Below are 13,076 nucleotides of genomic sequence, written 5' to 3'. Positions count from 1 at the left end.
GAGGCTGTTCGATGTAGTAATGTTTGAGTTGTTTTCATTCATAAGTATAACTCGTATACTGCTGTTATCTTCTGTCTGTCTCTAATCAGAACAGTGAGGAAAACGTGAAAATCAAGGCACTCTGATAAAAGCGGCTATGATTAAGAAAAGTGAAGAAAAAATGAAGAAAAAAGAGGGATAGATCATGCCCACTCTAGGATGTTTTGGTATCCCATCATTGCACACAGAAGGGTGCCCAGTGTCATCACCTGGGTTTTACCAAACAACTATGTCTGGCTCTCTCTTCAGCAATTGAGAGAACCTATGACTATAGTTGTATCCTCTTGTGGGTGCAAGATAAGAAAACTATTTTTCGAAATTACAGTGAGAAAGCAGTGCATCTATTGAAAATTGTGGAGTAAAATAAGATAAACCTAATACCCCTATTTACACAATATATATTCCGTGGAGTTTCCCAAATTAAAAGTGCAGGTGGAGGACAGTTATGACTTAATCACTGTCCATGTGGTCAACATGTTTCAGCCTGCAGGACAACATTCCCATGGCTTTCGAAAGGACCAAAATAGTTGTAATGTCACTGCAACATTAAATATAGGATATATACATACTTTATATCCAGTTTCAAACTCTTGGAACAAGTATGAAGATTTGTTGAAAATCTAAAAAGCAAACAAAAATTACAAAGAAATAGACTCCGCATTCAACATTGTGCCAACATGCCTATTTATAGAGGCATATAATTTGTAAAAAAGTAAACATAAGGTGCTTACCAGTACTTGTTCATATCTGTACCTCACCTCTCAGATCCCGCTCGAGTATATATATGTGAGGCCCCGCTCTGAAAAAGTAATGAAAGTCTTAAAAGCAGACTTACTCACTTATTTGGGCTTTAAAAAATATTCAGCCTTTTCACTTTCTGTGAATTAATCCGCCTAAAAAAACTCTCATTCTTCAACCTAAGGCATGAATTGGAGGTAGCAGGCAGCCTACATGTTATTTGTACTATGTGTTTACAATGAACCTTCTCTGTGGACAGTTCGACTAGAAAGACGTTTTTTGTTAATTTATATACAGTCGACATTGACAGTCAACTACAATGTCCAGACCTTTTGTCTCCGTGTTATTTAGAGACCTTCAATCTCTCAACTTGCGCAGAGTAGTGCTTTATATCTTCAGTCGTGCTTTTACAATAACAATGTTCAGTGAGCAGTTCAATCAAGCAAACGCAATTTTATGCAAACGCAGCAAAGCCGGTATGATCAGACCACCATATTTTGTTGTTATTGTGATTGTTAGGTATTAGGGGATTTACATTTGATTGGTCTATAAATATCTTTCCCTTGGGCCCCCTTTTGGAGTATTTGTTTTCATTCATCCCACAGGTTGGTCTTTGTTTTATTTTTAATAACATTTGGGAGGAATGTCATGTCCTGCTGGACACATTCTAGTGCTTGCTACACAGCCACTCCTCGAGGAGCCTTACACCCATACCACACCAATCCAACAGAGGCGTTGCTGGTCAGGTGACTCTGCCAATAAAAGGCTCCGAGCTCATGTGCTCATGGCCAGTTCCAGTTGCCATAACCGTGCCCCTGTGTCTTTATTACATCTGCATACAGGCCTAGGGCCCAAGACACCGCACTCTTAGATGATGGTGCAGGAGTGACATCTGGTGGTTACTAGTTCAAGTTCAAGTTTAAAATTTGTATAGCGCACTACTCACCCAGAGGGTCTCTAGGCGCTTGAGGGAGGGGGGGTACTTTACTTATCGAATATCCAAGTTTTTAGTTGTTTTCTGAAGGAGAGGTGGTTCTGTGTAAGGCGGAGGTGGGGTCTTGGCCGCTAAGTAGGAGAACGATCTTCCCCCCCATGGTGGATCTTTGGATGCGTGGAATTGCGGCGAGGGCTTGATTGGACAATCGAAATTGGCGGGTGGGGGTGTAAAAGGACAGGCGTGTGTTGAGGTATTCAGGTCCTAGGTTGTATAGGGCTTTGTGTGCGTGGGTGAGGAGACGGAACGTTATTCTCTTGTTGACGGGGAGCCAGTGGAGGTATTTCAGGTGACCGGAAATGTGAGCTTGACGGGGGACGTGTAGGATGAGTCTGGCTGAGGCGTTTTGGATGCGTTGGAGTTTTTCTGTAGTTTGGCTGTGGTTCCGGCGTAAAGGGTGTTTCCGTAGTCCAGTCGGCTTGTGACCAGTGCATGGGTGACCGTCTTTCTTGTTTCGGTGGGGATCCAACTGAAGATTTTTTTGAGCATGCGTAGGATGTTGAAGCATGATGATGATACGCCGTTGACTTGTCTGGTCATCGAGAGGGAGGAGTCCAGGATGAAGCCCAGGTTACGTGCGTGATCCGTTGGTATGGGTGCGGTTCCCAGGGCCGGTGGCCACCATGAGTCGTCCCAGGCGGAGGGGGATGATCCTAAGATGAGGACTTCCATTTTGTCCGAGTTCAGTTTTAAACTGCTGTTCTTCATCCACTCGGCTACTTCTTTCATCCCTTCGTGTTGGTTGGTTTTGGCGGTGTTTGGGTCTTTGGTGAGGGAGAGGATCAGCTGGGTGTCGTCTGCGTAGGAGATGATGTTGAGGTTGTGTTGGCGCGCGATGGATGCGAGGGGACTCATGTATACGTTGAAGAGGGTGGGACTGAGAGATGATCCTTGTGGTACGCCGCAGATGACTTCGGTGGCCTCTGATCTGAAAGGAGGGAGGCGGACTCTCTGGGTTCTTCCGGCGAGGAACGAGATGATCCAGTCCAGTGCTTTTCCTTGTATTCCGATGTTGCTGAGGCGTTGTATAAGGGTGCTATGACAGACTGTGTCGAAGGCTGCGGAGAGGTCAAGTAGGATGAGGGCAGCTGTTTCTCCGTTGTCCAGTAGAGTTCGAATGTCGTCTGTTGCTGCGATGAGGGCGGTCTCGGTGCTGTGTTTGGCTCGGAAGCCAGACTGTGAAGAGTCGAGGGATTTGTTGGATTCGAGGAAGGCGGCGAGCTGACTGTTGACGGCTTTTTCAAGGACTTTGGCAGGGAATGGGAGGAGCGAAATGGGGCGGTAGTTCTTAAGTTCAGTGGGGTCAGCTGTGGGTTTCTTCAGGAGGGCGCTGAGTTTGGCATGTTTCCAGCTTTCCGGGAAGGTAGCGGAGTTGAGGGAGCAGTTGATGACTTCTCGGAGAAGGGGTGCGATAATGGAGTCTGCTTTGTTGAAAATGTGGTGGGGACATGGGTCGGTTGGCGATCCTGAGTGGATGGTGTTCATCAGGCGGATGGTGTCTTCAGTGGTGATTGGGTTCCAGGCGTAAAGGTTGTTCGAGGGGGGTATTAGTTCGTAGGTGGGTGGGGTGGACTGGTCTCCAAAGCTGTTGTGTATGTCAGCGATTTTGTTGTGGAAGAACGAGGCTAGAGAGCCGCAGAGGTCTTGGGAGGGAGTGATGTCGTTGGTGCCGGCGGTGGGGTTGGTAAACTCTTTGACGATGTTGAATAGTTCCTTGCTTTTGTGGGCGTTGTTGTCGAGTCGATCCTTGAATGCTGATTTCTTGGTGGATCGGATCAGTTGGTGGTGTTTGCGGGTGGCGTTCTTGAAGGTGGCCAGGGTGTCAGTGGTAGGGTATTTACGCCAGGCTTTTTCGAGGGTGTGACAGATCTTCTTGGATTTCTTAAGGTCATCATTGAACCAGGGGGCTTTTTTGCTGCCTTGCTTCATTTGATGGTTTTTCAAGGGTGCTAATTCGTCCGCGCTGTGGGTGATCCATTGTGTGAGGTTGGTGGCTGCTTGGTTTGGGTCCGATGATTTGGCAGGAGGATTTTGGTGGAGCGATGTGAAGAGCTGGTCGGTGGTAATTTTGTTCCAGTTTCTGCGGGGAATTGGTTGTGGGTGGTTGTGGGTCGTAGTTTTTTTGTAGTTGAAGTGAACGCAGCTGTGGTCCGTCCAATGGAGAGCTGTGGTGTGATTGAAGGAGATGTGCTTGCTGGAGGTGAAGATTGGGTCGAGCGTGTGTCCGGCATAGTGGGTGGGGGTTTCAACAAGTTGTTTGAGTCTGAGATTGGCGAGGTTGTCCAGAAGGGTGGTGGTGTTGCTGTCGTTGTTCTTTTCCAGGTGGAAGTTGAGGTCTCCCAGTAGAATGTAGTCCTCAGAGGGGAGGGCGTGTGGGCTGATGAATTCTGTGATGTCTTCGCTGAATTGTGTGCGGGGTCCTGGTGGCCTGTAGATGAGGGTGCCTCTGAGTGTGGTCTTGGGGTCGGTGTGGATCTGGAAGTGAAGGTGTTCGGTGGCTGCGAGGTTATCGTCGGAACTGGTTGTGATGCGGATGGTGTTCTTATGGATGATGGCGATGCCTCCTCCTGTTTGGTTGATGCGGTCCTTTCGGATGATCTGGTAGCCGTCCGGGATGGCTATGGCGATGTCGGGTGCTGATGAGGCGTTCATCCAGGTTTCTGTAAGAAAGGCGACGTCCGGCGAAGTGGTGGCGAGTAGGTTCCAAAGTTCAGTGGCGTGTCTGTGGACCGAGCGGGTGTTGAGCAGGATGCACTTCAGGTGGTTAGTGTCGGAGCTCTGTTTGGAGTGTGTGGATTTGGTGCGGGTCCCGATGCAGTCGAACTTGCAGGAGTGGCAGGTGAAGGGTCCATGGGTGAGTCCTGGGGCGGCTTGGTAGCAAGTTGGGAGTCGGCCGGGGTTAAGTGCTGAAAGGGTTGCGGCGTTGTACGTTATGCGGGAGGAGTGGATTTTGCAGGGTCCAGGGGTTATGGCGCTGGGCGCGGTCCATGCGCGGACGGGCGTAGACGGGCTTACCTTTGGCGCGCCTTCGGCGCGCATATAGCGCGTCCGCTGCGCGTGAACGCTGCGCGCAAGTGCATCTGACATAAGTGGATAGTGGGGGGGGGGCGTAGCGAGGGAGGGGCAGCTGGGAGGCGGGAGCGGGGTGGAGGGCCGGGCTGGGAGGCACAACAACAAACAACAAAATGGCAGCAAGCCAAAGGCCAAACAGGATGAGACTGGGAACAATCGCTATGAAAAGGGAAGCGTCTCCGGCACAATCAGGCACAGATTAATCAAGCAGGTAAAGGCAGCAATGCACAATCGAGTATCAATTAATGCGCAGCTCAGCAGTATAGCGCTACGATACAATTACATTCAGGCACAAATAAATGCAGGAGCAATGCGAGCAAAGCGCAACTGATTTCAGAGGTAAAGAGCAATTTCAGAGGTAAAGAGCAGTCTGGCACTATAGCGCTACGATACCAGATCCAGGGCAGGGAGCAGCGTGAGGAGCGACCGCTTCTGAGGAGCTCAGGACGGTCACCAAGAGTAGGACCTATGGAACAGTCATTGTGCATGAGCATTGATTGATCCCTGACGAGCATAGTCTACCCCTTGTCCGTTAATCACTATGGGTTTGCAAAAATAGTGTGATACTCTCAATTGAAGTCGATTGAGCTACGTATGGGAAATACCTGCACAGTCAACGGACATTTATAGGTGATATTGAGCTGTCATGTTTTCAGAAACCATCCTGTACAGTCAAACCCATGTATGTACCTGCCTTTTTCTCCTCAGGTGAAGATGGTAGCTCCTTCCCGAGAGGATCCAGGTACCCAAAAAGCATATGGCACCTCGAACAGAATCCGGCATAGCTCAATGCCATCCAGCACCGCCACCTCTGACAGTCACATGTCTCAAATGATGGAGGAGTTCCTGACCATGCAATTCACAAGTACGCCCATCCAGGAACTTGGTGAGTGCTGACCCTGGAGGAAAGATTTGTTATTTTGCCACTATAACCGAAAAGACCTCTAAGGAATGTCTGGAGGATTAAATGGAGGGTCAGTGTTTCTGAAAGGCTAGGATTGTTGGATCAGACCTAGGTACAACGTTAATATGTGACACTTGTCTCTTCCAGTTCGAACATTCAGGTACAGAGACTAGTCACTAAATTTGAGAACTTATGAAGTCTCAACCTCTTCCTTGGACTCTCTCTCAGAGAGTTCATGCATAGATTGGGTGTAAATCCTGTACTCTGCTGCTCTGGTTGGAGAAGATTTAAAAGGATTATGTGACAAATTAGTAAGCCCATCATTCTGAAAAGGTGTGCCTTTTTTTAAGGAAGAAAGATGTTGGGATGGTAATGTCACTTACATGGTAATTGGGGCTTGTACCCTGCTCTGAACAATCTGAGAGCATATGAAACTGATATCCTGACATTTTGTTTGACCCTACCATCATTCTAATCTGGCCTGTGCTCAGAGGCCTCTCCCTGCTAATTGTGGTCCAGAACCTGATATAGGACTTGGATGCATTCACCAAACATGCCTTTGTGTAGTAGGCACAGGTCTGCCCATGTCCTTGGTAAGTCACATAAAGCAGTGGTGGCTGCATAGAGTTTTTGTAAATCTTTAATATGAACGTATCTTTGTCTCTGTCAGGAGAGAGTGCAGTCTACTCACCCCTCTTGTAAAAAGTTATTCTGCAATGTGAACCACAGACCTTTGCACTGACATCCTATGTGTGTCAAATGTATGTTTGTGCAGTGGATGTGTAGCAGATACACATGGTAATAGGACTGTGTGTGTGGTGAGAGTCTTAAGTACTGGGGCCAGTGGGAGCCACTTTGGATGGTCCCTGGTTTCGCATGGCACAAGATGGAGGGTGAATACAGCTTCCCCAGACATTAGAAATGTATTGTCTGCAGTAATGTGGCTGGATGGGGGCGACATCGACACTGAAGTGAGGGCAGATGGAACAGGGTGATCTAGGAATTCAGCAAAAGACTGATGAATAATTCTTCCTGAGCACTGCCATTTGGTGGATTGTAAAGGTGAGGAGTGGGAGTGCAGTTTCTGTTGCTCCACGAGTCTGTCTCTGATTACTGTTTCAGGATGACTAATAACAGCCATATGCAGAGATCTTGTACTCTGTTGTACCCTTGTTTTGGGTATTTCTGCCTGGAAACCGCATCATTGAAAAACCTGCCGTGAGATCCATCAGCTTGTACTAAGTCGGTGTCTGAGAAACAGATGGAAAGTGTCACTTGAAAGAGAACCAAGCCAGTTTGGAAACCCCGGAGAGTGGATTTACATTTCCTGTCTGGAAATGAATATAAAGGTGGGATCCAAATCAGATTATTTTCATTCCAGTTTCTTCTTGACTAAGGAAGGGAGTATTCTGCAGAGTGCTTGAAGGAAGTCTGTGTGATTCGAGCTGGTCTCTGTATGACCGCTAGTCCCCCAGAAGTGATGGTGTGAGGGACCATCAGTTGAAGCCTGCACTTCTCCTGGAGCTGTGGAGGGTCTGGATAGAGTCTAGATGCTTGCCTGTAGAGAGAGGGAAGGATAGTGTATTTCCCAGCAAGAAGAGACACTGTCCAGGAGGAGAACACCCAGAGGCAGCTGACTGCCAAACAGGAGTGAAGCCAGGAGCGATCTATGTTTTGAAGGGGGCTCTGAGCAGATCCTACTGCGTACCGCACTAAGTCTTTTAAGTATTGAGCATCATCATGATGCTCCTCATCCTGCTGTGTGCCCAAGAGACTGAAGCTGCCTATGTTTGACCCTGATTAGGACAGAGGCTGCAGCTGACAGACTCACAGCTTCTGATGACCCAGCCTGGAGACCATACCTGTGGTATTCCAGTCCCTGTCTGCACCTGGCCTAGGAGGCTACTACTGCAAAAGACAAGTGTCGCTGTGTTAGCATGCCATGATGTTCCTTCCCAGTGGCTTGTATTGTGAGTGTGGTCACCACTGCAGCCCTTACAGTTAGTCGCTAATAGACCATTGAATGGAACCACCGGAACTGCATGTCCATATGAGCATGTAAAAGTTTTGCCTAATGGTTAGTGTAGTGAGTGCTTACAATCATAAAGACCTGCCATACAAACCTAAAACTCATCTCCATGTGAACTAAAATTGGTGAAATGTATTTGAACTGATGTATCCATCTAGCCATTGTGATACTTCTGCGCGAACTGCACCTAATCTGTGCTTACACCCATGCTATATGTCTGGGTTGTAGACATTAGAAAAACCCAATAAAAGGTGGAGAGTACCAGACCGGATGATCACTGAAGATTGTAAATAAGATTACGACCCTTTAACTTGGGAATTCCTGTTGGCCTGTATGGTGTTTCATTTTGTGATGAGATTAAAGTACCTTCTTTTAACTAAATCATAGGCACTCGACATACACAATTGTGTCTGTGGGTCGACTGTTGTGTACTGAACTTTTGTCTCTGATACTACCTCACTGAAAAGCCTTTATCCACCATGGATAATGCTTAAATACATTTTTGTGCTACAAAATCTCTTCAGGAGAGATGAAATGATGTATGTTAATATAATCAGTGTGTGTATACGTGTGAGAAGTCCAGATTTATTCGCACTGGATGATTCTGTCTCCATTTCAGAGATATGCAATATATTTTTCCCTCCATTTGTGGTTGTTTTTTAATTTTCATGTTTTTTATCTTTTTGGTATCCCCTCTTTAGGCTACATATATTAATCATTTTAAGTCTGACTGACAAAAGTAAAATGCGCGTTTAATAATGCCACTTTCATTGCAATGTGAGGATCAAGTCTGCTCGAATGTCCACAGAATTAAATCTGAGTTGTGTTCTAGAACAATTATTATCGAGTTATGAGCAAAGTATAGTTTTGAAGTGGAATTAGGCCTTCTTTTTGGCGCTGCGTTTTGCTTAGTAAGACAGATATATGAGGGTAGGGTTGATGTAAAGTTGAACAGGCATCATGTTGTGATATTTTCTGCTGTTCACATTACTCCTAAACGTTGCAGCTCTTACTCTGTTTCTCTTTATAATCGTTACTCCACATAGCTAGGATTTTGATTTTAAAGTAAGTCTTTTAAATATATCCATTGTTTCCTAGTGTTCTTAAGTGCCTTTCTAATGTGAAAGGGCTTTGGGTTAAACTATCGCTGTGATACTTTGTATAACTGATCATTACCTAAAACACATCTCACTCAAGTCCTGCTCAGTCGGTTGTGGAGTGGTTGCAGTGCAATTGACTTTCCGTCTTGCGTTGGTACATTGACTAAGCCCTTAGAGCCAGGGATCGCGAAAGCCTTTTCCCGGATCATGTTCTAAAGGATGTAGAAAATGGATCACTTGGTAAAAAATGAGGATGGGTATGATCCCCTTCTCTCAGTGCCCCCCAACGTCAGTGCATGTGTGCATCTTACGAGCTCGAGGGGTAAAAAGACATCACAGATCGGAAATTAACTGTAACATCATATGCAGGTTCCTCTGAAAGCACTATGTTGGGTTACGAGTAACCAGTACATTCAGTGGGAGAAACGAACTGCGACTTATAGCCCAGTCTATTGTGTCCATTTTGGCTTTGCAGGCCTTTTCCAAATTGGAGCGAGTTTTCTTGTGCACCATATGCTGTGAGTTGAATTGCCTCTAGCTTGCCTGGTAATTTAGGGTGTGCATCTGGTTCTTGTGAAAGGTGCGTGGTTGAGAGCACTCACCTCTGAATTCCTACAGAGGTGGCATCCACTCTTCAAATCCACAGCAAAGCGATCGAGTGAGTAATGGATACGGGTAATAATTTGCCAGGTGGCATTTGCATGGTGTGTTTCTACAAATATATCCTAAGAAGAAGAGTTTACGCTCAAGTATGTTTGTGCTTCTTACAGGTGCAGTTCCCGCAGGTGCCAGCACTGATCAAAAAGCACTACCCATCAGAGAAGAAGCCTGCGCTCCAACACCGTACCCAGACCCCAGCTATTCGAAGGGCAATAAAACACCACAGCAGGTTAAGAAGGAACACCCCATTGTTATAACATGTCTCCAGTGTTGTGCCTGACCGCAGCTTAGAGGGCCAGTTAGGTCTGTTATATATTGGAAAGGTCCCTTGTCATTTGTTTTTGCCTTTTTTGAAGGATTGTATTTCTGTTTCTCTTTGATTTTTCTTCTTCAAGCCAGGTGTTGACTTTAACATTAAACCTAATTGTAAATACCATCCGCTTTCTAAGGTTCCTGGGGTAGTGAGTGGTCCTTGGGCAGCATCCCTGATGGTTACAAGTGTTTAGCACTGGTGCCCTAAAGCTACAAGTATTATTGATCTCCATTGGATAATGAGATGAGTCCCTGGATATAGTAGAGAGGGGGTCAGCAGTGAAGGCTTCCTCTATAAGAGAATGGGGGTTTGCCACACTGTATCTGAGCACCAAAGTAAGGCAGGAACATGATTTGAGGGCCCTTTAGCCACGCTTTACTAGGAAGGGTGGGTCCTCTGACCAACAGAGGTTTGTACTCTACTATGGTAATGTAATAAGTGCACAGACTATCTAGTTCACGGAGGGTAAAGCAAAAGGATTGGTCAGGAAAAAGTGGAAAAGGACAGGGTTGCACAGCTGCCTGTACATTGTAGGGCTATCAGTTCTACATCCATGTGAAAGGCTGATAATTACCTCTATGGCCTGTCCTGAAACTCATCTAGAATCCTTTTTAGGCTGAGCTCTCCAGATCACCAACACTAGACTTTATGGTGAAAAATGTAGAACAAAGTGGAGCAACTAAATAAATAAATAAGAGGAAAGGAACTTTAATAAAAACTGCTTACTTTCGAATTGCAATTGTGGTGCAGTCTCCCTCTGCGACTCCACTGTGATAAGTCCAAACTGCAAGGCATGGCCCAGCTGAACGGAAGCATATGTAACACCAGGAAGGCCACCTCGGGAGGGTTTCATTCTTCCCCACCACTGGGCAAACTCTATGTCTAACCAATGATTACGAAGCGAATGTGCTACCCAAATGTTTGTTTTTATACTTAGAAAGATGGATGTGGAAGACACTCCATTATACTGTATTACTTTACTGTATTAACTGCTGGTTAAAACCAAAACGTATAGTACCCATATATGAAGATGTATTACAGGTTTACAAAAGGCCGTCGACAGAATTTCCCAAGTGGTCCAGTTCTTAAGTGAACTGAAAATCTATTGAATCACTTTTCATCTTTTGATTTGGTGAGCTTATATGGATGATATAAAGAAAAAAAAACACCCCATTGGCTCAGACGTATCGCTATTGAAATCAGCATTGTCACATTGATTATATTTTATATCAACATGCTCTTTTGAGCTGGCTACTTACTTTAAGATTTTATAGTGTCATCTCTAAATCCTGATTCCCTCCTTTCTATGTTCTCTCCATTCCTACCCATCCATTTGTTTTCGTCTCTTTCCCTTCCTCACATGTTTGTATTTGCTTTATTTGTCAAAGAAAAGTGGCAATGTATGCAGTGGCGGCTGGTGAGATTTGAAAGTGGTGAGCCGTAAAATAATTATTTACTGCAGCGAGCGAGCCTGAACAACCTACGTAACAGCCTACGGAGGGTTCAATCGGGTTTTTTTTTCCCCGACAACATTTTGAAAAAAGATTGGACAAATGGTGCATTTTCAAGAAAATTACTAGTGTCTACGTAGCACACATTAGAATTCAAATTGTCTTTAGATGCTCGACTGAAACGTATTCACCTCAAAAGTCAAAGGGCCAAATATGGTTATCATAATTAGGGAATGCCCAAAACAGAATTGCAAACTGCAATTGTAGTACAGTTGTGTGAAAAATATATTCTGAATTTAAAAAAGGAAACTGAAACAAAGATACTTGGGTGACAAAGCTTGGTGTGCAGTTGCCAGAGGTATTTAGAGGAGGATTACATTGGAAGATAGTTTTTACATGATATTTTGACAAAACTGGGTCAGAAGAATTTCATTTCAGAAGATTGTTTCACTATTTTTCTGTTCAGCGCTTGGATGACTATCTCTAGGTGTATAGCATTTCGAACTGAAAACAGAGAACGCGAGATTATAAAAGTGGAAACTAAAAAGAACAAAAAAAAGTGTCTATACAGAAAGACAAAACTTAATAAAATGTTAGCCTTGGAAGTATTAGGTGATATAACTTGTGCATGTGCTTCACACAAGACCAACCTGAAGTGTAACTCAGTGATCCTGCTGCCTGCCAATTTTACATAGTTTTTACCCAGTGAGCGTTCAGCACATTTTTCTCTTTCTGCCATGTAAATACCATCAACTCATGAATAAAAATATACATCAAAAGCAGAGCCTGAAAACACACTTACAGGTCAGCTGGGGCCCCAGGGGTCGCTATCAACACAACCAGAGCCTGAAGCTGTGATGCAGATCGCACATGTTCCAAGTGTGTGCAGTCAAAGCGGAATGCACAACTGTTTTGCCAAGTTAGATAAAAATGCCTGCCAGCTTAAATCTTTAAGTTTTCCACTGACTGTGAAAATTACAGTACAATTGGCTTTCTAGTACAGACGCTCTCATAGTTGAAACTGATTCCAAACGTATCTGCTGACGCTGCACATCGCTCACAGCCTGGTTTTGAAATGCATATTTTAATTCGTACCAGGCATATAAAACCTGCACAAATGTTGCTTTCTCTCAGCACACAAACATATGCATATATCAGCGCATTCTCATTTCTCTTTTACATACAGAAACATATATCTGGGTACACACGCACATACACACTCATTCAGACAAACATTTGTCTTGCTCAGACACACACATATGAACACACATATATGTATACAATAGAAGTACAATAGAAGCAGATTGTATGAATGTCTCCACACGCATGGACACACACTACTGTCTCTCTTTCATACACACAAGTGAAAACACATGCACGCACACTCAGCGAGCAAACACTTGACTTACACAGACAAGTAGTACCCATTCCCGGCTCTCCAGTCCATACACATACGTGGACACACGTGTGCACGCTCAAACAAGCACACACTTGTCTTACAAATAAATTACTGTCGGTCTTCAATACACACTTGTACAATCAAGTGCACATTAAAAGCAAGCACACACCCACATATCCACCAACACAATTTGTGTTAACTTGCATTTGAAAACGGTAGCAGCCCAACAAACCATTTATGTGCAGGTCTTAGAAGAGCTGGGTATGGAAAATACTTTGGCCAGAGGAGGACTACCCTTCTGACGTATGGAGAAAGGCATTCGCCTATGAAAGGCCTGTCCTGTAGTCGACTTCAGTAGACTATCGACTACTTGGCTC

General features: G+C 45.0%; 1 protein-coding gene across 2 annotated transcripts in view; it reads left to right on the top strand.

The window, feature by feature from the left end:
* The window catches only part of LOC144755665 (receptor-interacting serine/threonine-protein kinase 3-like), a 267,630-nt gene that overhangs the window by 208,087 nt on the left and 46,467 nt on the right, over positions 1–13,076 (top strand). For both annotated transcript variants that reach the window (XM_078644833.1, XM_078644834.1), the window contains exons 8-9: positions 5,552–5,729; positions 9,647–9,765. In XM_078644833.1, coding sequence (XP_078500959.1) covers positions 5,552–5,729; positions 9,647–9,765 — 297 coding nt within the window. The remainder of the gene's footprint in view (positions 1–5,551; positions 5,730–9,646; positions 9,766–13,076) is intronic.

The sequence above is a fragment of the Lissotriton helveticus genome, chromosome 5_1 (genome assembly GCF_964261635.1).
Source record: "Lissotriton helveticus chromosome 5_1, aLisHel1.1, whole genome shotgun sequence".
Lineage (NCBI taxonomy): Eukaryota > Metazoa > Chordata > Amphibia > Caudata > Salamandridae > Lissotriton > Lissotriton helveticus.
Note: the sequence above shows the minus strand (reverse complement) of the source record. Positions and strands in the feature narration are given on the sequence as shown.